This window comes from Grammomys surdaster, unplaced genomic scaffold, assembly GCF_004785775.1.
Source record: "Grammomys surdaster isolate TR1022 unplaced genomic scaffold, NIH_TR_1.0 174, whole genome shotgun sequence".
Lineage (NCBI taxonomy): Eukaryota > Metazoa > Chordata > Mammalia > Rodentia > Muridae > Grammomys > Grammomys surdaster.
Window position 1 is genome coordinate 23,626,570 of NW_021604622.1, and position 26,023 is coordinate 23,652,592.

The 26,023-nt window shown below is 39.3% G+C and overlaps 1 protein-coding gene across 5 annotated transcripts in view; it reads left to right on the plus strand.

The window, feature by feature from the left end:
* The window catches only part of Ctnnd2 (catenin delta 2), an 810,313-nt gene that overhangs the window by 426,197 nt on the left and 358,093 nt on the right, over positions 1 to 26,023 (plus strand). For 3 of the 5 annotated variants that reach the window (XM_028767562.1, XM_028767558.1, XM_028767559.1), the window contains 3 exons: positions 546 to 580; positions 1,297 to 1,413; positions 16,506 to 16,678. Coding sequence is in view for 4 of the 5 variants with exons in the window: in XM_028767558.1 (XP_028623391.1) it covers positions 546 to 580; positions 1,297 to 1,413; positions 16,506 to 16,678 (325 nt within the window). In the remaining variant the exon portion in view is untranslated. The remainder of the gene's footprint in view (positions 1 to 545; positions 581 to 1,296; positions 1,414 to 16,505; positions 16,679 to 26,023) is intronic. The other 2 variants (XM_028767561.1, XM_028767560.1) reach the window with 1 other exon arrangement.

The window sequence follows — 26,023 nt, forward strand, 5'->3', positions numbered from 1 at the left end:
CATTTTGATAAGATGTTGCTAGGGGAGAATTTCAAAATGTATATTCAGTTGGTGGCAATATGTTATTATTTTAAGTCACAAAAATCTACTGGAAAGAAGAACTCATAGGAAATGTTGAAGCAAAGGCAAAAAGTTATTTTATGTTGTTTTTAATAAAAAGGGTTATATATTTCTTTATTAGGCTCCTTTACAATGTCTAATACTATGCAGAGTTTAGTTATTTTAAAGTAATTAAATTGGGTAAAAGCTGAATTATCCATAAGCTATTGCTTAATGGATTGAACTTGTGAAAAAAATGAGCTATCTTTACGAAAATGACTGAACAATGTCCACTGACAGAACGGGTATTACCTGCAAATCAGAAGGGGATATACAGCAAATGCATGAAAATTGAGATTCCATCTCAGTGGACCTCTCTGCTTTGTGAGGACTGAGAAAAGTTCCGGGAATCCAGCTTTCCTACTCTGGGGTCCCTGTGTGTCTTGTGTTTAGACTATACCCTCTGCTAATTAGCCCATTACAGCTGCGTGTTCTCTTTCTTGCAGTTCAGCAGGAGAGCAGTTCCATTGGCAGACACAAGGTAAAGTATGGCCTCTTTATGGAATCTTACTCCTTCTACATGTATCTCTGCTGACTAATTTTATTATGAACTTTAGATTTCTAAAAGTGAATTAGAAAAAAATGACAGTAAAAATTAAGTGAAGTTATGCGGGCTCATGATTTGGGGGCAAGGGGGTTAATGTCTCTTAATTTTCTGGTAATTTAATCTTCTCCAAATATACACGTGATTAACTTTGGCTTCTGTGCTTGATGCCAAGGCTTGCAAATGTGTTGTCTAATAGAGGTAGCCTTTGATTGTTAAATGATACCCTAATGCAGTGGCTCTCAACCTTCCAGAAGCTGTGACCCTTTAATACAGTTCCGCATGTTGTGGTGATCCCCACCCATAAAGTAGTTCCATTGCTAATTCATAACTGTAATTTTGCTACTGTTATGAGTCATATAATGTAAATATCTGACGTGCAGGATATCTGATATGCAACCCCTGTGAGAGGGTCATTAGGATCAACCGATCACAGCCCACAGCTTGAGAATCAGTGACCTAAAGCCTAACTGTAATTTTGCTACTGTTATGAGTCATATAATGTAAATATCTGATGTGCAGGATATCTGATATACAACCCCTGTGAGGGGGTCATTAGGATCAACCGGTCACAGCCCACAGCTTGAGAACCAGTGACCTAAAGCTTTAAAGTTAACCTACTGTGTTTACCACTTTAATATATCTCCTTTCAGATGGCCAGAAAGATATCGAAGATGAACTTACAACAGGCCTTGAGCTGGTGGACTCCTGTATCCGTTCTCTGCAGGAGTCGGGCATTCTTGATCCGCAGGATTACTCCACAAGTGAAAGTAGGTCAAACGGCAGACTCCTGTGGCCCAGGCTGCCTTCTCACTAACTATGCATATATCCAAGACAGACCTTGAACCTCCGGTCCTAATTCCTCCATCTCTGGGATACTGGGGTTATAGGCATATGTCTCCACACCCTGCTTGAATGGTGCTGGGAATGGAATGTAAGCTTCATAGGAGGCAAGCCCATTACAAAGTAACCTACATGCCCAGCCTCAGCAACACCGCTGAAAGGGAAGGAAACAAAGAGTACTGTGACTTTTCAAAACATAATATCTTTACAGGTTATGCTAGTACTATTTACTGTTCTGGTAAAACATCATGCTAGCAGAGAGGAGGGCAGGACAGCAGGCAGACAGGTATAGCAGGAAGCTCTCTGGTCACATGTTATGATCGTATCAGGAAACAGAGGGCAAACTGGAAGTGGGACTGGCCTATACACTCCCAAGGCCTGCCCAGTGACAATGCCTTCCGCTTGTCTACCTGTCCCAAGCCTTCCCAAGCAGTGCCACCAACTGGGGAACAAATGTCAGATGTTCAGGCTTTTCTAGTGCAAGCCACCACACAAGCTGTCTGTAATAAAAGCTTCATAATGTATTGATTTCTCTTCAGTCTCCAGGATTCTCTCCACAATAACAAGGTTGCAAAGGCTTCCGAGTCACCAGTTAGAGTCTAGGTGTTTCACCAGATTTTCCACTTCTACACATATAGTGTGTGAACTCATATAGATAGATACAGATGATATAGATATAGATGATATAGATGATATAGATATAGATATAGATGATATAGATATAGATATAGATGATATAGATATAGATGATATAGATGATATAGATATAGATATAGATATAGATATAGATATAGATATAGATGATATAGATATAGATGATATAGTTATAGATATAGATGATATAGATATAGATATAGATATAGATATAGATAGATATAGATATAGATATAGATATAGATAATATAGTTATAGATATAGATGATATAGATATAGATATAGATATAGATGATATAGATATAGATATAGATGATATAGATATAGATATAGATGATACAGATATAGAGAGATAGAGATAGAGATAGAGATAGAGATAGAGATAGAGATAGAGATAGATATGATATAGATATAGATATAGATATAGATGATATGGATATAGATATAGATATAGATATAGATGATATAGATATAGATATAGATGATATAGATATAGATACAGATACAGATACAGATATAGATATAGATATAGATATAGATGATATAGATATAGATATAGATATAGATGATATAGATATAGATATAGATATAGATGATATAGATATAGATGATATAGATATAGATATAGATATAGATATAGATATAGATATAGATGATAAAGATATAGATATAGATGATATAGATATAGATATAGATAGATATAGATATAGATATAGATATAGATGATATAGATATAGATATAGATGATATAGATATAGATATAGATATAGATGATATAGATATAGATTAGATATATAGACAGAAACAGAGATAGAGGTGATAGAGATAGATACACACACACACACACACACACACAAGCCAGCACAATGACTGCCTTTAAATGAACAGGTACACATACTGATCACTGTGCAGAGATCTTCATGATCTGCAATTATATAACAAGATTAGTTTTCCATATAATGTATAATCACTCTTGACTATGTTGTACTACGCAATATGCAACAACCTTACATTAATATACTTAGCAAATTGTATTATTTCTATATTTAAAGATATTCATTTACTTATTTATTTATTATTTATTTATAGTTATGTCTTCCAGCTGGAAAGGTTAAAGTTTAGAGATAAAGAGTACAGGCAGTAGAATAAACCCATTCTTAATAAATTATAAGGTTCTATGGACTTTTTCTAATAAAATTTCACAAATGACTGTGTTACTCTATTAAAAAAACCACATTATCTTGGTAATACCATGATAAAAGAAATCGATGAAGCATCTAAAAGATGAAATAAAATAAAATTTTGTTGAATGTACATCAAGATTTATCATAAAAGGGAAGACATAAAAGTAAGATATCATAGTTGTTTTTAAATATTTTAATTTTCATGTTAGCTTATTTCGCTGTTGTGCATGTAATACCACTATGATGGTAGCCAGTCATTGTGCATACCCAAACATGATCAAAGCTAAGTTCCTGTGCTTATACTCATAAAATAAGATACAGGCTCGGCATTATACTTGATCTCCGTATTTATATGTTAAGATGTAAAGTTGTCGCTGCCTTTGTGGCAGCAAATTGTATTTAAGTAATATTTGAGAGACACCCGGCATCTCATTACGGAGTAAGGAAGACAGTATACAGGACAACATGGCTTCTTGCTCAGAGGAGGCCATGGGAGTAAATGTCTCCTTTTCATATAATAGAGAGGCATATTTGATTATGAGTGTTGGAAGGTTCACATTTAACAAATAGAAAGTAGAGAGAAGATGCATGAAAGAGAAAAATGAGAAGCAAATTAAAGCAGGCTTGAACCCAATATATAAATCTCAGTGTTTCTGTAAGCACACCAAATTATCTTTTAAAAATAACAAAAACTCAGATATATGGTAAATGAAAATAAAATTGTTATATTATGTTTATAGGAAACAAGATCAATGAAATAAATGGAAATCAAAAGGCTAGACACATTTGTGCCAGCAATTGCAGCACTTAAGTAAAACACTGTTAACATAGAATAGAAATTAGTACAAGAGAACCAGTCAGGGTTTCGAAGAGGACCGTGAGGCGGCAGAGCTGTTTCTCCTTATAAAGATCTGATAAACGTAAGGTCATAAAGGAAGTAAATAGAGCAGCAGGGTCTGGGTGCTAAAACAGAAATTAAAAACTAAATAGTCAGCCCTGAAAACATACACACAAGTAACATTATACAGGCTGAGCAGGTTATACTTAGGAATGTATGTCTCTGCATGTGTGTATGTAAGGATAATTCACGGAGACAGAGGTCCGGGATTGGAAAGAGCAGGAAAGGAGGTATGGGAGGGGTTGGAGGGAGGGAAAGGAAAAAGTAAGTGATGTGATTGTAATCTCAAAAATAAAAACAATAAATAAATAAATGTATTACTTTGACCTTCTCAGTGCATATTTAGATTGAAAGCTAAAAGAAAAGGAAAGGAAAGGAAAGGAAAGGAAAGGAAAGGAAAGGAAAGGAAAGGAAAGGAAAGGAAAGGAAAGGAAAGGAAAGGAAAGGAAAGGGAAAAGGGAAAAGGAAAGAAAAAGGAAATGGAAAAAGAAAAGGAAATTAAACTTTACAACTGATGACCAGAGGCTCTTGAAATGTTCCATTGCCAAGCTGCTCATGTAGCCCACAGAGAGCCCAGGCTCAACCCCCAGGTATACATTCTAGTCTCAGTCCCTGAGACACGGAGACAGGAGAATCAGAACTGCAGAACCACAGAGTGAGTTTGAGGCCAGCTGGACTACATGACATTCCATCTAAATCAATGAAAAGACAAGTAAGTAAATATTTTTTTTAAAATGGACATATTGAATCTATTCTCAACTTTTATTCATATGAGTATAAAAATTTCTAATTACAAAATTTTGACAAAATGGTCAGGCAGAAAATAAAAACATTAAGCTAAAAGTTCATATTCACTGAATATAATTCACTAAAATTAAAAGCAAATAAGATAATAAGTGTCATGATGTTGTAACTATATATAGGAAATATCCTTCTGGATAGCATTGATTCTGATGAAAAATTATGCAGTATTTAAAAAAAAACAAAATTTCATAAATAAACTTGTGTTCAGTGGGAATCTAAACTTTATTTTTAAAATACAGAAATGTATTTATTTTTGGAAAAATCTTTCAAAGAGCCAAATAAGGGCTGGAGAGAAAGCACAGTAGTTTACTGTGCACGCAGCGTATGTGAAGGACCTGAGTTTGGCTCTCAGCACCCATGGTAGGAAGCTTACAGCTACCTCTAATTCCATGCCGGGAGACCTGATTCTGTCTTCTGTACTGTAGAAGAACCTGCACGTGCTCATGCTCACTCAGAAAAACACATGTATACACTTAATTAAAAATAATTAAAAACAAGCTAAATAAATAAAAACAGCAAGAAAGATGGAAAGAGTTAAAGTATTTCAGAGGTAAGAGCATGAAAGAGTTGAAAGGGAAACGAGAGCAGGCACACGTGCAGGATGTTTTACTGCAATGAATAACCATCGAGAAGCTCTGATAGATTTAAAGGACATTAAAAGGATGTCTAGTGAACAAGTATGTGGTCCCAAGTCATTCTCAAATGGCATGATGCTTTACTTGTGTGTATTACAGGGCAGTTAAATGGTCCAGTTTTTGCAGATATGTTTTATACTTGCTCTGTGTTTTAGGGAAGATTATTAACTTTCTAGAAAGTACTAGGTAGTCTGATGAAAGACAGCTAAGAGTTTTCTCCTAAGCTCTGGCATCCAACTTTAAAGAAAGTAACTAAAGTGAACAGGCAAACTCAAGCCAACCACTGCCTTCTGGCAAGGCAGCTGCTCCTCAGACCTTTGTCTGGTTTCTGGATTCTAGACATGCACACTCACATGGTATCTACTTGTTTTGCTTGGCATTCTGCCTGTGAGAGTTGTCCAATTCGTTCCAAATGGTAGTTAACATTTATCCGTAGTAAATAGATTTCCATTGTTAAAATATATTACAACTTATTTGTCCTGTGGAATGTTGATTGCTTTTGACTGTTTTCTAATTTGGACCATTAAAATAATACGTATGTACATAGATAACATGTTGTTCCCCAGGACATTTGTTGTTAGCAAATCCAGAAGCACTTTGAGAATAAGGTCACCATGTAAAATATAGAAAAACACTGTGAAACTATTTAACGCATAAGTGCAGTTTGAGATATCAGTATATTGCTAACGTCAGTGCTGAAAGGATCTGAAAATCGTCAGTTGTTTCCTGTATGTCTATCAGTTAGGGGTCAGCACAGGATAAATATTCTATTCAGGAGTAGAGTTAAAAGCATTTTAATTAAGAGACTATTGACAAAGAGGTAGGCAAGATTAAACGAGCAGGCAATGCATGCTGAAACTCGGAGGAGTTAGCAACATCTGACAGAAGCTATCACCATCCTTGGACCTGAGGGAACTTGCTGGATCTGGTAGGAGCAGAGCTGAGCAGCAGGCATGCATACTAGAAAAAAACCTAATCTCCTTTCTCCTTTCCCAGATTTCCTCCTCCTCCTGCCAAATAAATCCACAAGCCCTGCTTCCCTGTCAATAGAGGGATAGGAAAGGGGTGTGGGGGTCAAAAGTTTAGCCAGGACAGTGGTCTACTGTGCAGTGCTATAGTATCCGATGTAGATGCCCTTGGTCTAGAAACAGCACATAGATATGTAGCGCTCTTGGATACATCCATCTAATTAATGAAAGCACATCAGATTTGGGGAGTCCCTTGTGATTATTCAATCAATGGCTTCATTAGCTGGAATAGCTGTGAACTAGCTAATGCTAAATTGAACTTGGCATCCTGCCCTTAAGAACCAGTCTCCTCAGTCCCCATTCAAAGGGACTAAAACAACAAGAAGTAAAGTCTAAATCAGGCTGGAAAAAAAATATTCAACAGAAAGTTACTTCAATACCTGAGCAACTCGAACTTAAGGTGTTATACTCAAGGCTTTCACTATTTTTATTTCTAAGGGTTGATTAAAAAATCAACGTTGAATCATAGTAATCTTGGCTTCCTAATACCTTGATGATTAGTAACTACCTAGCAATGCTAACTTTATGTTGTGATAGTTGTAAATATTTTCCAACTCTATCTCTTAAAAAAAAATAGCATCCTAAACAGCATGTGAAAAGCAAACAGCCTTGGCTGCCCCACCATTTTCTCGTGGCTCATGACCGTCTAATCTCAAGTCGAACAAATATGTGTCAGTCACAAGAAGGTGGCTTCAGAAATGGTGGCTGCTTTAGTTACATGAACCAGAACAGATGAGCAGCAAAAACAGTTGACTGATGGATTCCTGGAGCCATTAGCTTCTCAGTATCCTGCGTGGCTTGGCCAGGATGAACATGGATCATCCTCTTCAGTTACCTCATGCATCCTTGGAGATATAAACTCAGAGATAAGAGAGATATGGGTGATGATATCTCAGCCAGGAATTCATAAAAATACTCTCAACCAAAATCAGAGCTCAAGTGAGGGCAAATACAGAAATTACAGGACAGCTTGGGAGGGAATGACATTGATGTTAACCAGAAATTAAGTTGTCTCATGTATTTTAAAGGAGTGATTCTTCTCTTATTTGGTATACCAATAAATTAGCGTTCTACTATATCATGTTCAATGCTGCCATTCAGTCGGTAGCCTGTGAGAGCTCATATATGAGGAACTTCTTTGAAATGTATATAATTCTGAGCTCTCTTTTTCTTTCTTTCTTTTTCTTTTTTTTATTGAATATTTTCTGTATTTACATTTCAAATGTTATTCCCTTTCCTGGTTTCTCCCTGGAAACCCTCTATCCTATCCTTCCTCCCCCTGCTTCTATGAGGGTGTTTCCCCCATCCACACACGCACCCACTCCTACCGCCCTGTCCTTGAATTCCCCTATACTGGAGCATTGAGCCTTCACAAGACCAAGAGCCTCTTCTCACATGGATGCCCGACAAGGCCATCCTCTGCTACATATGCAGCTGGAGCCATGGGTCCCTCCATGTGCACTCCTTGGTTGGTGGTTTAGTCACAATTCTGGGCTTTCAAATCAGTGTATGGTAAAATATATGGAATCAGTCAAGTGTAGAATCCCACTCAGGGCAGACAGGATTCATGTAGGTGCCACAAAATGAGGTGACAGGGAACGTGTTACTCACTGTGCAACTACAGTCTGCCCTTGTCATTTTATCATGAGAATACTTAATCCACAAGAGACCCTTTGAGACGTGAAGTTATTAAATGCTATGAAACACAACACCATATATCCACCGGATGCATAATATTAAAAATGAGAGGCATTTTGTAAAGAGACTTCTCATAATCCCAGGACGGAACCCCAACAACAGAGATAGAAATAATAGCAATCAAGATGAAAGACTTGAATCACACTCCTCCAACACAGGAAAGCCATGGTCAAGGGAAAGCAGGTAGTTTGTCCTCTTTATTGTCTGTCATGGAGACCAAGTCTAGACTCAACAAGATAGAAAGCCTTAAGCTCTACATGGCTACTTTGTGAACTTTGTCCCCATTTCTTATGATGCAGTTTCTCACATGGAGAGATATTGATACTCCAGCCACAAGTATGAAGATCTTATAAAGTGTACTGGGGAGTTTTTGGAAGGGGCGGCATGCATCAAGACTCTTGTAGAGAACCCTCAAAGTCAAATGCTTGTCCCAACACTGCTTTTTGATCAATGATTTAATTGCTCACACATGGCAGTTCAGGGACACCTTCCTGAGACCACAGGGCATACATAGGATGTTACCCCCTCTGTAACAGGAACTATTGGCTGATGAGTGTTCTGTTTTAGCTATCCCAGCAAATACCACTGCATATAATCTGTATCAGTAAAAGTTGTTTGAGGTCCTCCGTAATGTGTAAGGGCACAACTGGCTTGTGAGACCAACACTTTGAGAGCTGATGGAACTGAGGCATAACAGAGGATCAGCAGCATATCTCCATGTAAGATGAATCATAAGAAATAGGGACAAAACTCACCGAGAGCCATGCATTCCCCAGGACAGGGATGGGCCCACCACTATGAGACATCATCACAAACCAGTATAACCCAGACACTGGCTGTTACATTTTTAGATTTAGTTTTAAGTTTCATTTCTTTCATAAGTGGCCTCCATTAATTTTCCACTTCTTTTTAAGATCACTGGCCCTCAGAGTCAAGTCTGCTTTCGTTAGATTCTTAAGTTATAAGAATATATATAGTATTTTTCTCCTCATTACACAATAGAAATACCTAACAGAGATAAGCCTTTATGAAGAATCCCTTGGGCACTGCAATCTGAAATAAAAACACGGTTCTATACTTACACTCCAGGAGCTGCAAAATTCTTTCACAAAGCATTGAAACTAAAGTTTTATATTTGGCTTCTGGGTGTTTGGCAAATACAATTTCTCAGCCCTTTCTTTCATGTATGGATGTAAAGGAACAGACAGCATCCATCATGTGAGACCCTTACCAACTTTGGGGTCTCTGCTTGTGTATCAGGCAAGCATGCAAAAGCATCACGACAATGACGTTTGCTGGATTTAAGTCAGTTTAAAGGCTATGTGTGAGATTCAGTCTCCTTAGGACCATTAAAGTTTTGGTTCTCACACACATCATTATGCATGTTGGAATCAACTGACCAGCTGTAATATGTATTCTGGATATGGAGACAGAAATGAAATTCTGAACTCTAAGCCTACTAGTGTAACAATCCCCGGGAGCTTTAGCCCTTCATTGTTTTGAGATGGTGGACGTGTCAGACTACTCTTTCTAGGGAGCCTCCTTCCTAGAACTCATAAATAAGTTACTGTGAATCTCAGGAGAAAATAACCAGTTTAGCCCCACTGTCTTCTGTGTGGCTTGGTTAAGTGACAGGTTCTCTTAGAACACATAAAGGAAAAGTCTCTGCTACAGATGAAGATTGTGTGGTTCACTTTAACAAAATCAGTGTTAATATTCTGCAGAATACTTTGTGATTATTATGAACATGATAATCCTACAAATAACTGTCGGTATTTTCTTTAGTTTATACTTTATAATAACACATAATCACCACCTCTGATTTCACTTCACCCTTCCTAGTGTTTTCAATAGGCCAGGCTCTCTCCACCCCCTTTTTATTTAGTATTGTAAGAATTTATTCTCATTTAAAACAAAGAAAAAAGTTCTTCATTTTTAAATCATTCTTAACCTTCTCCAAAGATCAAGTAACAAGAATGCAGAAATAAATGCAAATTTCTCCATTGTTACAAATGTGTGTGAGATCTGGAACAATTATTTTCATGGCTTGCATAAGAAGTTTTTTTTTAATTACCTTGTAAGAAGCAGTTTAACCCCAAAAAGTGACATGTTTCTGTTCTTTCTGATCAGTGGCGTAAATTTAACCAAAATGGAAGACCTCCCTTCCTGGGGTGTGCAAGTGTGAGACCTCCCTTCATAAGGGTGTGTGTCATTTGCATGTTTATTTTTCTGCTGTTTATCCTAAATTAATAGTCTTACAAAACATCTCTTTGGTGTCTGTTCAAATCTTGCACAATCCTCTTTGGTTCTGTTTGTTTGTATGTTTGTTTTTCTTTTCTTGATACTTCTTTGTATTTCTTAATGTATTTTGCATTTATGCATTTGGATAGTGCATAGTGCATTTCTTAATGTCTTTCTTGTTGTTTTGTTTTTCTTAGTACATTTTTGGCAACAGGAAACAATTGTTTGAAATTAACTCTAACCACTGCCCTTTGAAGACCTACCCTTGTCTTGTGGAGTCTTTACACTCCTCCCCAAGTGACTCTTCCCCAGGTGACTTCTCCACAGTTGACTTTCAAAACCATGCTGCTACTCTAAATTTTTATTGCTATATGATTGAAATATGCTTTTCAATTACTTGGGAAATTATTAAAGATGTAAAATATTGCATGCGTCAAGCTCAGTTAGAGTCTGAAGCTGTCCTTAACCTCTCTAGATGAGTTCCCACCATCTTCTAAAATGACAGGTCTAAAACAGAAAGCGCTGGGTCCCCCGCTCGCTTTCCTGCCCCTTTGAGAATGTGGGATGTCATCCTTTCGGAATGTGTCCCACACCTTGCCCTCCCATCCTCCCCCCCACCCCCCCCACCTCCTACCCCTACCTGTTTAATTACCCATGTCCTGCTCAGTTCTTTTCAAGTCTTTGAAATGTTTGCCTTCCTTCCTGGTGTCTCCCTGCTTTGGCTGTAATTTTCAAAATCAGATCACCTTTTCTGCATTGCAAGGAGTGCCCAGTCTTTAGTCCATTCTGCCTCTGAGCGTAGTCCTGCCATCACTTTTGATGTCTGCAGTTTTATATAAGCACCACATGTGACCCATGTTGCTGCTGGAGCATCCAAGATTCTGTAGTTTCAGCTTTCCTCCTTCTTCCCGAGAACGTTTTATCATGGTTACAGTACCATGCATCTCGCTGATGGACTGTTAAAACTTTTTTGTGACTGGGTCTATAGAATTACGGTTGCACGGCAGGACTGGGATGATTTTCCCTGGGCAGTCCGAGATCAGGCCAAAGTACACTGAAGAGGTGATCTTTACTTACGTGACGTTGGAGAAAGAAATTTCAGGTTGAGAAAACAAGAACTCTGTCCTGATGCCAAGAATTTCAGCTTTTCACCTCTTGGCTATAACAACAAATGTCTGTCTGTTTGTAAAATGTTATTGCAGCAGGCTGCTTTGAAGAGTTCATTAGATAACAGCCACCCAAGACACAAAAGCATAAGGCAGCAGTAAGTATTATGTGAAATAGCACTATAACAAGTTTCCAGAAAGACAAATTCCAGACAGGATTTTACTATTACCAGATCACGTGACTTTGTGATTGAGCAATTAGTTAAATCATAATGACAATGACAATAAAGGTAATAAATAGTAATACTAATGTGGCATGAGGTAATTCACATAAAATCTTGCATTCTGTCAAGAATCTTTAAACTCACATTTGGAGAGATTAAAGTGTGAATCAGCAGAAGCAAGGCCTTGGTGAAGAGCAGTGCAGAAGCCAGAGGCATCCTGAGATCCCCAGGGTCACGGCTGACTCCCGTCAGCTGAGAAGTGCCCCAGCAACAGAGGGATTGGGCGTTCAATTCCTTGCTAAGACTTTTTTAAACGTCATTTTCTTAATAGGTGTAAAGCGCTCAGTACAGTTCTTCCGATCTAGTAAAAGAGTGCCTGTTAATTCTGTCACCACAACCACCATCAGCATCTGTAGCTGTGTGAACGCGTAGGAGGACAAACCCCCCACATCTGCTGACTTGTGCTTCTGGATTGATTTTTTTTCAGCACATACCCCATCATTTTGCTAACGCGGTTGTGACTTAAGTGATGTCTTGTGAATGTCACTAGGGAGGCCCCTGGCCTTTCTGTGTTATTGCACACTGTGAAGTTTAATTCGGATTTAATGTATGTGAGACAGATGTTCAGCTAAATCAGACAAGAACTGGAAATTCCAGATGAGGTCTCTTTAAACCTGGGCAAACATAGAGACATGATAAACCAAACATGATCAAAGATACTCATAGAACACCTAATTAATTTCATGAGGAAGTGGCTTGTATTATAGTAAATATATGTTAATGTAACCTGTAAGTGGGCCTGATGCTTTATGAAAAATATAAGACTTCAACCGTTGTAGTTACTGAGGTTGACTTTGTTACACCAGCAGTGGGCACTGAGCTCCTGCCAGCCCCTGGTGGGACCTCGAAGTAGCAGTTCACTAGGGGAATTGTGTCATCTGAGAAGTGAGGATTTTTTCTGCAGCAAGAGAATGTCAATTCTCTAAGATCCTTTCCTTAAAGTGCTTATGTGTACGTGAGACTCATTGTTTGAGGTTAAAGGACAAAGAAAGATAGAGAAGTCAGAGTCGCAGATCATCTCTAGCTCTAAGTCTGTCCATCCCTCTCTGTTCATGTTCCGGGGACAATGGAAATGTAAAGTATAACCTATCTGGCAGGTTGCTGTGTCCTCTTCTAAGCAGTTCATACACCCGAGAGCCTGTTGAGGCGTTAGCACCCTGCTTAGTAGTCTGTGTTTGCTGCATCTCATAGAAGCAGTTGGATCAACTGTGGTAATTCCTGGGCAATTCCCCCCTCTGTCCTGTCAGAAGGATGTCATTGACTAGACCAAGGACAAAAAGACTGTCTAAACCACAACTAATCAAGAAACAGTTTCAGCTCTCTTCGTGACCTGCAAGGCACAGTCCTTCTCAGCTGATTCCAGACCCATTTTCGGGATTCTTTTATGATGAGCAAACTCTACAGAAATCCTTCTTGCACTTTCAGGTCTGAAAGCATGTATCCAGACTATCACTTCAGTTTTCTGTAATCAAGACAAAAATCCTCCTCCTCTGCTGCTGGGAGTGCGGGTGTCTCCTACTGCAGCTATTTGCACAGAAGACAATATTTTCATGCATGGAATCTAAGGAGAAACTGTCCTCTACTTCCCTCCTCACTCACGCCTTCCACGTCAGTCCATCATCCTCCAGTATATGCATTCCATTTCCTCAAGATTATTGCGCGTGTGTGCCTCTACCCCAAGCAAGCCTACATATAAACCCAAAGATTCTGAAAGGAAGAAAAGAGAGAGAGAAATATAATTTAAATTCCTAAATGAAATTCTTTAAAAATTTTTGGCAAATTCATATTTTCTGCCTCAATGCACAGTCATACTAATCAACTAATGGAGATTTGTATGCAAATTTGACTTCCATTATAAAGTGATTTAGGGACAGACTGCAATTTTTAACCATTTTTATATTCTCATGTATATATGTTCTCCAAGACTAGGAAAAAAATAGATATTGTTGATTTGAAGCCCAATGAACAGTGGAAAACATCTTTGTAAGATGCACACAGGGTCTGGGCTATTGTCCTGACCGTTTTGTCCTTGCCTGTTGACAAGTCAGAGTTGTGATGTTATGAATATACTGCTTGTTGGTGCAATTACCAGTGTCAAAGCACATCTTTGCTTCAGGGCTTGAGATGTATTAGCGGATAATGAGATATGGAATCTTGATGTGTTTTCATTGAGTATTGATCAAGTACATGACTGATTCTGAGTCTGTAAAAGATGGGCAGGTTTGATTACCCCACGATGCCTTTCTCAGTAGCACATAAACCGTAGTTTTAATCGAAATTCTGCTTGCAAAAGAACCTTACATTGTTATTTGAAAATCCTGTGTATAAATAGATTTTGTACATTTCCAGGGACAATTGTATGAACTCTATTCATAAAACACAAAGTCATTTAACTCGGTACTCAAGAAAGTTCATTGGAGCAAATTCACATTCTCTTGAAAGGCAAATAATTACAACATGTGCCCATTTTGCCTTTTGGATTTCCTTAAGTGATGTGAAAGTTAAGGTTCTCTTTTATTTTACTTTGTTGAGATTCCCAACTCGGCTCATGGTTGTTGCATGTGCTGTAACCTTCCTTGACTGTACACTGCTGTAGGAGGAAGGTGTGCCCAGTGCAGGCTATGATATGCCCATCTCCTTTCCTGAATGAATTAACAAAATCAGACAGTGTGTCCCGTTTCAGGTGTATCAGTGACTACTGAGAAAAGCCATCGTCCTTCCACTGTGCCCACTCTTTCCATGAAGTTTTGGTCTCTACTAAGGACCAGGACTGAAGCACTTGGCCAAACATCAATGCTCTAACAGTGAGGCCCTCTGTCTCTTCTCCATGGTTAGCCCCATGTCTCACTACCCCAAACAAACTTGTCTACTTTCCAGAACTGTCTGCCCGTTGTCGGGAACCTAGAGAGCAGTTCTTGACTTAGCTGTGCCTGGTGATTCCCCCACTCCTAACAATATAGAACTCCTGGTGTCCTGAATAAAGCAGGGTGCATCACTCCTCAGAGGCACCATCATTCTGGTGATTAGACTTGGAGTACCATCAAAACAGACTCCAAGGTCCTTTTTCCAGCTGCTGAAAACAGGACTGCATGGTGCATACTGTTTCCCTGGGATTGCGTTTGGTGTTAAATGATGAAGAGTTTCAGTTGTGCATTGTTGATACTTTTCGTGATAAAGTTGAGACTGGATGAATACATGATTTTAAATGTTATACTCATGCTGTTTAGAAGTGCCACAAGGGAATGAGGGCAGACAGAGACCATAAATGACAAGGTTCCTGAGAACCAATTCTACTAAAAATAGGCACGTTGTAGTTGTGCAAGACTGGTTATGGTCAAATCTAAGATTTCCTTTGGAAAAAGAATGCCATGTTTAAAGACAAGTAAGGACCCTGTGATTTTTTACTTACCAGAAACGATACCATTATTTTAAAAAAGTAAAGAAAGTATCAGGGATGATCCAGGTCTGCCCCATAAGCCCTGTGCCTTATTACTCTGCACAAATGAAGAACGGGCTATGTATCATACTGCTAAAAGATAAACATGAAGACATTTGTATTCACAGGTTCCTGCTCTTTTGTCACTCTTCTTACACCAGCCATCTCTCAAACACACTCAAGGGAAACTAGCCAATAAGTTCTTACTTCTCCATGAGGGTTTAAATTCCTGAAGTGAATATTAAGTTTGAGTTTTGATTTTTTTTAACCCCTAAAACAGTGAGTTTCCCTAAACTCTTGCAAGAATCCCATTTAAGTAGAACACAAGAAAACAAAGCCAAATTGTACATGTAAAATGTAACTAAATCCAAAGGCCAGGACCTGACCTGATCATCCTTCCTCATTCCCTAGAACACACACCATTCAGCAGGATTACCATCCTATCTTTTTCTTTGTTCTCTGGCCAAGCATTACTGTGATGGCAAAGATAACTAGTCCTCGGGACCAAGGTGAATCTTACATTGTATGAACAGCTATTAATATTTTAAATACTGTCTGCTCTCTGGCACTATGGTATGACATCATTATTTATACAATAGAATCTGTCACTGGCTGGAAGGCTTTGAGTGTTTTAACATGACAGTCATGGAGTGGGATATAATTATATTAACGCAATTAATATGTACAGAAGGGTGGACTTTTTTAAAAAAAACATTATTTCAAATGTTTCTGATATTGTCTGATCCAAAAATAACCACCTGATTAATTTGCCTCATAAGACACATCTCTATGTAGGTCACGATGAGATCATTTGAAAAATCTACTCCTCAGAGAACTTTTAAGCCAAAAAAAAAAAGGAAAAGAAAAGAAAAAAAAATCTCATCTGAGAGTTGAAGCTGAATTGTATGGTCATTTTAGTTCTCAGAATTCAAAGCATAGATGGCTAGAATCATGAGCATGTGATAATTCTAGACTACTCTCAATAAATAATACATGTCATTTCTGCTTCACTGAGACTGTCACTGACTGTTCTAAATGACTTTCATCCCAGGGCCCAGCCTGCTCTCCCAGAGTGCACTTCAGCTCAATTCCAAACCTGAAGGGTCTTTCCAGTATCCGGCCAGCTACCATAGCAACCAGACCCTGGCCCTGGGTGACACAGCCCCTTCTCAGCTCCCAGCACGCAGCACACAAGCCCGAGCTGCCAGCCAGAGCTTCAGCCAGGTAAGGGTCCTCGCTCTTTGCGTGAGTGCAGAGTCAGGGAGGTACAGGAACGTGGGATCCAGATAGGTTTTGTGGAAGTGTCATATAACTTATGAAAGGTCCTTTGCTGTGCATGAGGGAAAGTTACGTCAAAATATTAGTGAGGAGTAACACAAAATGGGAAACATTTTCTTTAAGTATATCTGCAAGTCAAGTAGCTAATCTTGTATCTCTGTTGTATGTATTTAGCTGCATGAATAAGCAAATGGGTATATAGTTACCGTGTTTATACCTATCTGTGTTATTAGTAGATCAGACATTCTGAATTTCTGAGTTCACCTGGTAAAAAGAAAATATAGTTTTTATCCTTCAAACAAAAGTCACGCAATTATTCTTTGAAGCTAATCCTATCAGGGAGCAGTGTAAACTCTTAATCAAGGGTGTAGAACTAGGCTGTGGATAATTGTGTTAAGCTTAGGAATAGTTACACTCTGTCAAGTCAGATTTTGAAGTATAGCTTTATTTTTCTTCTTTAAGGCATGCGAGTATTTTTATAATTTTATTGAATAAATTCATTATCTGTAGTTAAAACCAACTTGTTTAAAGACAACCAGGTCTAACTCATGGGAGTGTTAATGTACAGAGAGTGTACATACACATACACAGATGCACACACAAACACACACACACACACATTCTACTTTGAAAACTTTTATGCCACCTAAATGAATATCGAGTGTGTTTGTGTGTGTCTGCGTGTGTGTATGTATGTAACATTTTTGTTTTTATGACTTGGATATAGTATGTAGTATATATTCAATCAATCCACCAGAATTAATATGTTTAAGGGTTATCTTCTTTAATGAAACTTTGAGTATATTTCCAGCTGTAGAATATATGCTTCTATGAACTTCTATGCTTTTGATTCTGGAATGAAGGTCTGACCACTCCCAACCTTGAAGTGAGGAGGCTGCTTATTTCTTAGGCACTAATTGAATACTGTGTTTGTCAGGAACCCTTCCCAAGTCCCAGGACCCACTGCTGAGTTCTGTCAGCCGCTACCCCATCTTCCTTACTGATTTCCTGAGAGGTGCTTGGAAGCAGGGCTCTTCCCTATGTAGCAGTAAAACCTTGTAGGGCGTGTGTACCTAGATCATGTATGTAGAGAGATTTAGATTAGAATGGCCTAGTGTAGCCACTACAGCAACCAAGAAACATTGAGCATTTTGTTTCTTAAAGTTACATCATTCTGATAACGTATTTAAAAATAACTTCTTGCCAGCTGTAGTTTTGTTAATGTTACCTTCTTGTGTGCTGGGCTGTAACAACGCAGATAAAGGAGAATTGTAAAGCAATTCTCAGACTTAAGTGCTTGGCTCTCGGCTTCCCATGAACACTTCGGTCAGAGAATGTTACTATAGATGACGCAGCTATGTATTAGGAGTTGTGTTTTAAACACACCAATGAGCATGAGTGTTCGGAATATAACGTCAGTAGGAGTTAAATGTTCTGGGGTAGAGAGGGAGGATCAAGGAGTCTGAAGACTCACCAGGCTCTGATGATGGACTAATGTACTTTCCCCAGCAGAGCTAAGAGCTGACCAACTCAACTCTGAAGAACTCATTGGTTGTTGGTGATTGGAAACATGCCGAACTTCAGCTGTGTGTTGTATATGGGGATCTGATTCACTAAGTACCAAATACCACCACAGGACCTGTAACTCCAAAGGAATAACATAGAAATGCTAGAACCAGAAAACTAGCAATTTAACCAAACAATTAGTCTTACTGCCTTGGAAATGGAGCATCCAGGTCCCATTTCAGTGGCTTCTCATTCGGATCCATTGGTTTTACAAAACCCGTGTGAAATATTCTTGCCAATATGCTAAACACTGTTACAGCTCTCCAGGAGAGATTAATTTTGTTACTTGCCCTGTTGCTTTCAAATGCTACTTGGGCTAGTAAGCTCAAATTGTGGGTAGCGGATGATAAGCTGAGTGAGACCGACGACTCACTGAAAAACATTTATTCACTCTCTCTAAAGATTGTAATTCTGAAGTGACATCAGTGGTCTCTCTCTAGCTCACAAGTCACATCCCCGTGTGAATATGAAGTAGTGTGACGAATTTCTAAGATGCTCATTTCAATTCTTAGAAAGTCTCTAGTTTACCCAATACCTGGGGCTTCACTGAGTGACTGCTACCAACTTCCTCAGTAGGCCTTGGAGATGGAAGGGAAACCTCAGTGTTTCCATCTCAGAGTCGTCTCAGCCGTCACAAATATTGCTGTCAGACAGTTCTCTTGTGTTGTTGGCTACTCTTTCCTCAAATGCTAAGGTGGTTCATGAAGTCGAACTGGAGGTCAGAAAATAAGCAGCCTGTCCCTGCAAGTGGCACATCTTTTCCAGGAATCGGTGTAACCTGATCCACATGGAGCTCTCTCTTCTCCACCACAAAGGCTCTACTCATCGTAGCTGAACACTTCTAGCTTTTAAGAAGGCTATGGATGACTGCTCCCTGTCACCCCACTTTTAAGCCATCTTTGGCCTTTCAGTTGGCTCCTATAAGCACTCCCAGTAGAACTGCACTTTTTTCCCATGTGCTTAGTCTATTACCCGATTATTCATTGAGTCATCAAGAGATTTATACTGTGCCTGGTGGTGTATTGAGCCTGTATTCTTGGGATGATGATATATGGAAAATAGACATAGCCCTTGTCCTCAGAGAGCCTTTATTCTAGCAGTGGGCATGAAAATTAGAAGATCAACACTTGAAATAAGCAAAGTGCACAGACTGTATTTGTAGTCTGTATCAGATTGGGATATTTAGTATAATAATGATTATGATATATAGATAATTAGATTTTATATATAATATGTTCATAATACATTCGATTTATAATATATTAAAGATGATGGCCACTAAGGGAAGGATATGGACAGAGAATAGGATGATCTTCAGAGAGGAAAATAAAACGCTATGGAACATTTTAAAGGAGATGTTTGGGTAAGGACACATCGGAGAGGCTCCCGGCTATCCCGGCTATCTGTGGAGTGGTGAGCGTAAGGGTTATCTCCAGCTGCAGTTATCTGGCATATTAGCAAAACAACACATAGGTCAGGGCACTAGAGCAGGGCTCATGGATTTGCAAAGTGACTGGAGCTTTAGTGGATCAGTGGTAGGACTCACCTCTGAGTACAGTGAGGAGCCAGTAAAGAATCCCAAGTAGAGTGTGGCAATGCATAGAAGGACTGTGCTGACAGATACTGTTGCAAAAAAGGCTCCCATTAGTTTGATTCAATGCAGAGCTTCACCTCCAGAAAATCATTTCTACCCCTGAAGTAACCAGCCCAGGATCCACCAAATTCTACCCAGCTCTGCCAGAACCAGAGAGATTCACCATAATGATACTATACCAATATCTGGGTAGGTTGAAGAGCAAGGAGTTAACTAGCCTCCGGGTTTTGCTTGCTTCCATGCATGCAAGACTTCCCATGTATTACTTGAAATCCCGTACACATAACTTATAGTAGAAAAGAACCACTCTAAAAATAATTTTTTCCTCATAGATAGATATATTATCACCCAACAAGCCACTCCTCAATGAAACAAACTATATGAGAAATATGAAATCACATATCTATGGACACAAGCCTGGAAATGGTATTGGAGCTGAGAGGTCTTTGCTTTTTTTAAACCCATTCACATGTTTCTGGGAAGGACTATAGTATGCTATGATAATCTTACAAAAAGGCCACCAGGAAACTGAGAATCATATGATATTCATATGAAATGTACCTCCACAATAGTGGACATCGCAGAAGCTTTTCTACGGAAGAAAATCTTTATTTCCCTTCAATCTAGCCTGTTTAATGCTATCCTGACTTCATGTCTTAAAAGTCCCTGTGTATGCTATTTCATAATTATGAATATCTCAATGTTCGTGTCTCCCAAAGGCAGATGAGTACATCTGACCATTGATACTTGCTGACTACTTTATGAGTGGTAGTAGGGTAGACCATAAACTCCCATACAGTACAGAGGGGAAGAAAGTTCCCAATCATCCATCCTTGTATTGATCTCTGTATGGGGAGGGCCACTCTCACTTGCTTAATTATAAAATAAATTGTCTTGAAGTAAGGCTGGTACTGTAATTGAAATAGTAAAATTGCGGGTAACACCTCACCGACAAATTAACTTTACTGAAAAAAAGTCTGGCAATCCCAAGGATCTGCATACCATACCTCAGTCCTTCCTAGAAACATGTGGATATCTTTTAAAAAAAAAAATCAAAGAGCTCCAACGCCATTCTTCCAGGGTTCAGTCCACAGATATGTAGTAGTGGTACATTTAGAAAACACAGCTTTGCATAGATGTGGATGACATTCAGAATCCACAGAATGCACCCAGCATGGAGCGTGCTCGGGGGAGAGTATGTTGTTTTACGTGTTTTCCTTGGCATATCTGTGGGCTCTGACAGGAAGGTGTTTTTTTTCCCCTCTTGTTTCCAGATAGTTTTAAAATGTTCCCTTCTTGTAAATCTGAATTCCTCACTTTGCTTTCAAGTCTTTCCCCCCTCCCCCATTTTGTCTCTCTAGCATAAACATGTTTAATCTGGCTTTGACAATCAAAATGTTTTGTATTGCAAGGAGTGTATATTTGTGCTCCAAGCTAACATTCCCCTTTCTCTGCAAATATTTAGATTATTAAAGTTGTACTGACAGAGCCTCATGCCGAAGTGAAAGTTTCATGTGATATATTTCCCAGTGTTCACGTAGACTTTAAAAAGATCTACCACCGAGACACCCTTCCTATGTATTATTTACTATAACTGTCTGTAGGATCTTTGTGTCCTTGTATTGCATTTTCTTTTCCACTTTTCTTTCTGTTGGGACTTACAGAAATGGCTCTACATGAAATACTGAATACAGTTCTAATACTTGGCACCCCTGTCTGCATGGCTAGTGGCAGGCGGCTTGCAGAATCTCTCAGTATCCATGACGTGTGTTCCCCTGACTCTCCTCCTCTTCTACACCTTCTTCTTGCACCTTCTCCTCTCTCCTCTGTCCTCTTCCTCTTCCTTCTCCTTCTCCTCCCTTCACTACTTTCCATGATTTTTGGACCATCAGGTAAAGAGGAAGCAGTAAGAGTTGCTTCCATGATGATACAAAAGATACTACTTGGCCTTTTGGCCCTTTATCTGAGGGGGGAAATCTATATTCATTTTTTGAGTAAAGTTGAATTTGTCAGTGAGATGTTACCCACAATTTTACTAGCCCTTCCTTTCCCCGTGATGATCACCACCATGACAGTTAATGCCTTCGGGGACAATACAGGCCCTGTGCATAAAAACTGTCTCTTCTCTTTATGTTATTTATCCGTTTTCATCAAAGCCAGTATCCCTCGAGAGAACAGCTAGACAAGCATCACATCATTTGACTTGACTGTTTTCCAAAATCAAATCTCTCTTACATAGTAGGGTTTTTGTTCCTTTGGAGTTAAAGGTTGACATCCCCTTCTATAGACTGGTGTAGAGGAAAAGTTGTCTGGTTCCTGTGAAGAGTGGCAATAATGCAGAAGCAAATTCTTTGCAAACCAGAGATTAGATTCAGTGGACCTAGCTTATTTGGGGATGTAAATGTATCCCCTGAGCTACAGTTTATACAATAATTCAGTAAAAACATTCACTGAAGAGTTGGTCATTTCTTCCTGTTTGAAAGGTGAGTGAGTGAACAACGGCTTTGTACATACTTGTGTGAACTCCTGAACTCTACACATGAGAAAGCAGAATGACTTCTCTAAAGCTTCAGTCAGCTCAGAACTGAAGCTACTAAGTTATCTTACTCGATGGTTCTCAGTGAGAAATCAGTGTGTCCAGAGCGGTCACTGCTGTGCCTGTCCCTCATTCTGACTTCCCTGAGTCACTGGAAGAGTACATGTCAGTCATTAACTTACTCTCTCACCACTTTGTCAATACGTATACCACACTGTGTTAAGATAGTTCCTGCAAATGCCAGGCCATGGTCTTCCTGATGTAAGCCATGGCCACATTCCTACATCTCTCTTGACAGCCCATTGGTGGAAGTTCTGCTTCCTTTGAAATGTGTTCTCCACCCTTTACTTTCATGAACCTGTCCTGACCCAGAAGCACTTCAGCCAACAGAGACTTTCAGCACCATTCAGAACCTTCTTCAGAGGGGAAGCCTTAAGTGACAGATCTGCCCCTGTGTTGTAACCACTGGAAACCAAGAAACAATGAAAAAGGAGGCACCAGACTCTGATGGCTATTCACAAAGTTCGCTCATTTTGGGAAGTCACCAATTAGTGACTTCAGTTGTCCATTCCTGACTTCAGTGCACTAACTGCCTAGCATTCTGAGCAAACATCACTCCTGTCCCAGAGCTGGGGCCCTGCTGACTGCTTCAGCAAACTTGGCAAGTCTCAATGTGTCCTCACAGGGACTGTTACAAATCATGGACCTGTTTCATAAGATGTGGTTTCATTTAGAGCCAGGATAGACTCATGACTGGAACTCAAGATTCCTGAGAGCCTGTTGGCTGTGAGGTCACTTGAGAGCTGTCTGTAAGCACTGGGATTTTTCTGGGGACACTTCCTTTACTTGGTGACTTGTGCAGGATGCTAGTGAACCCATACATGAAGCTTTTACTCGGCATGGTTCAAGCCTGTTTGGAAGCCATGTGTGCATTGCCTGTCTTCCAGATCCAATTGTATTTCTGTAGGGATTGGAAAATATATCCTCTATTAAACAGTTACACAGAGGCATGAATCCACAGTACAATTGCATAAAAGGTCATGATAAGCAGATGAGTGCCCCCACACACACAAATGGAACATAAAATATATAACTAGTATATCCTAAGTCTGTCCCAACCAAAACTTAACATATAAAGACATGATATATTCGTTTTATAAAAGCATTTATGAGTATATGGTTTCTATTCTTCTTGATGATTTTCTAACAACAAGATAAAACAGGGCTACACTGAACATTATCCCCCAAGCTCCAGCCTGTTCAGTCATAACACCTACTTGATAGCTAGTTCCTTCTTAGTTCCAAAGAAACAGATCTCACCTTCTCAGGGACAAAGGGACATTTGTCCTGGGACTGATCCAAGGAACTAGGAAGGAAGAATGCAGGTTTCTGCCAGCATGCAGAACCATGACCAGGGACAGCATTGGGCCCACTTTGCTCCAAGGTATTGTGAAATATTTTGTGTCATTATTCTTCTTTAGGGGCCTCTTCAACGATGACACGCTTCTTCCCATTCTCCTTGCTTATAAATGTTCAGATATTGCTACAGAAAGGAGTCTAGCCCTCAATTTCTAAGGTCATCTTTTTCCCTGAAATCTAATTTGAAAAGTAGACTTATAGTTTCATTGCAGGAACTTATGTTTGAGGTAGAACTGAACCCCTAGGTGAGTGGATTAAGTTCTTTGCATCTAGTGTGTGTGTGTGTGTTTAATTCAACAATGGGTTATAATAAGCTATCCTATGAATTGTGAAGTAGAATTAAACTGCACCTTTGTGTGTCCCAAACTGGCCAAGAGTCACTAAATGAATTTATCCAGTGAAACAGAAGTGAATGCGTGCTCCCTGATTCCCATTTTTTTGTGCAAATGATGAGCTGCTCTTAGACATTTATTACTCCATCAGCCGCTGTGATGGACCACAGCATCCCTGGACCATTTTTTATGAGCTATAGATGAGCTGGTGCAGCTGTGCAGCCCAGTAAGTTAGCCCCTGGTTACATGTGGCTGTGTAAATTGGGATTAATCACGTGCACGCTAAATCCAGTTCTTCCGTTGACAAGCAGCATTTGAGGCCCTCAATGAGCCTGTCTGTCTAGTGAGTGCTAAATTGGGACATGCCAGTTTGGGACATTACCAGACCTAAAGCAAATGGATGGGGCCATGCTGCTCAACAGGTACCATTAAGGCTGGCATACTGGGAATGCTGAGTGATAGGGGTGTTTAAACATATGGAAACATCGGGCTGGGTTAAATTTGTGTCTTAGTACACACTGAATAACACCACTGACTGCCTCAGAGACAACATAAAATATTACTGCTTCTTTCTCCTTCCCCTTTTTCTTGTTAAAAATTCTATAAAATTTTACCAAGATCCTCCTATATGTCTATTTCTGACTTAGACACCCTGGCTTTCAAAATGTCTAGAGGTTATGCAGCATTTTCCAAACTTTCTACAGATCTGGGGGCCATTTAAGGGATGCTTGTAGAATATTCAACATAATTAGTATTCTCAAATTTCACTTTCCAGCAGATCAAAAAAAAATAGGAAAAGAAAAAGAAAAGCTGGCAAGGTATTTACAAACCATAGCATTCTTGCTATGCACATAAGTCAGGTAAATTAGCTTATTAATTAAATTAGTTTCTTTTAAATTATTTTTCAAATTTTCTATACAAGTGAACTGTACTTACATTATTTCCACTGTTCCCTCTCCATGTTTCAACTTTTGCATGTCAAATGTTCAACCTCCCTTTCTTTAATTATTATGGTTTTACGTGTATACACATGTATGCATGCACACACATGGCCAAGTCCATCTAGTGGTGCTTCTATGTACATGTAGAGGTGACCACTTGGGATTGAATGTATCTTTCCGGGAACTCATCCCTGGATACAATGAATCCTCCCTCTCCCGATTGAATGTATCTTTCAAGGAACTCATCCCTGGATACAATGAATCCTCCCTCTCCCAACAGTCTGTAGCTCTTCATCTAGAGATGTGACCTTGTGAGACATCCACCATCCTCACTGACATGTTGGGATGTCAACTCGTGTGATCGTTTTGAAGATCATGTTTAGGCAATCATGTTGTTGAGATTTCACAGATGCAGCTTCCCTGTCACAGAAAAGACACTACCTCCCAGCAGATGTCCTGTCTTGTCCTATGGCTCTTACAATCTTACCACCCCTCTCCAGCAATGATTCTTGGGCCTTAAATAGAAGGGTTACTTTACCACGTGAGACTAAGCATAGCACAGTCCCTATTTATATATTTTGATTAGTTGTAGGTCTCTATACTATTCTCAATTCCATTGAGAAGTTCATGCACGCACACAATGTTTTATAGTCATACACATTTCCCACTCTCACCGCTATTTGTCCCATCCCCTTTCAAGAATCTCACATATTCCATCCAACTTCACCTCTGTCCTCTTCTCATTGGTCTAAAACCCAACCAGTCAGTCCAGTCAGTGCTGCTCATACAAGCACAAATGTAGGATCATCTACTGGACCATAGACAACGTACCAGGTTTATACCCCAGAAGAACACGGATTCTCCATCCCTCACTAAGAATTACCTTTCACTGTCTCCTGGGTG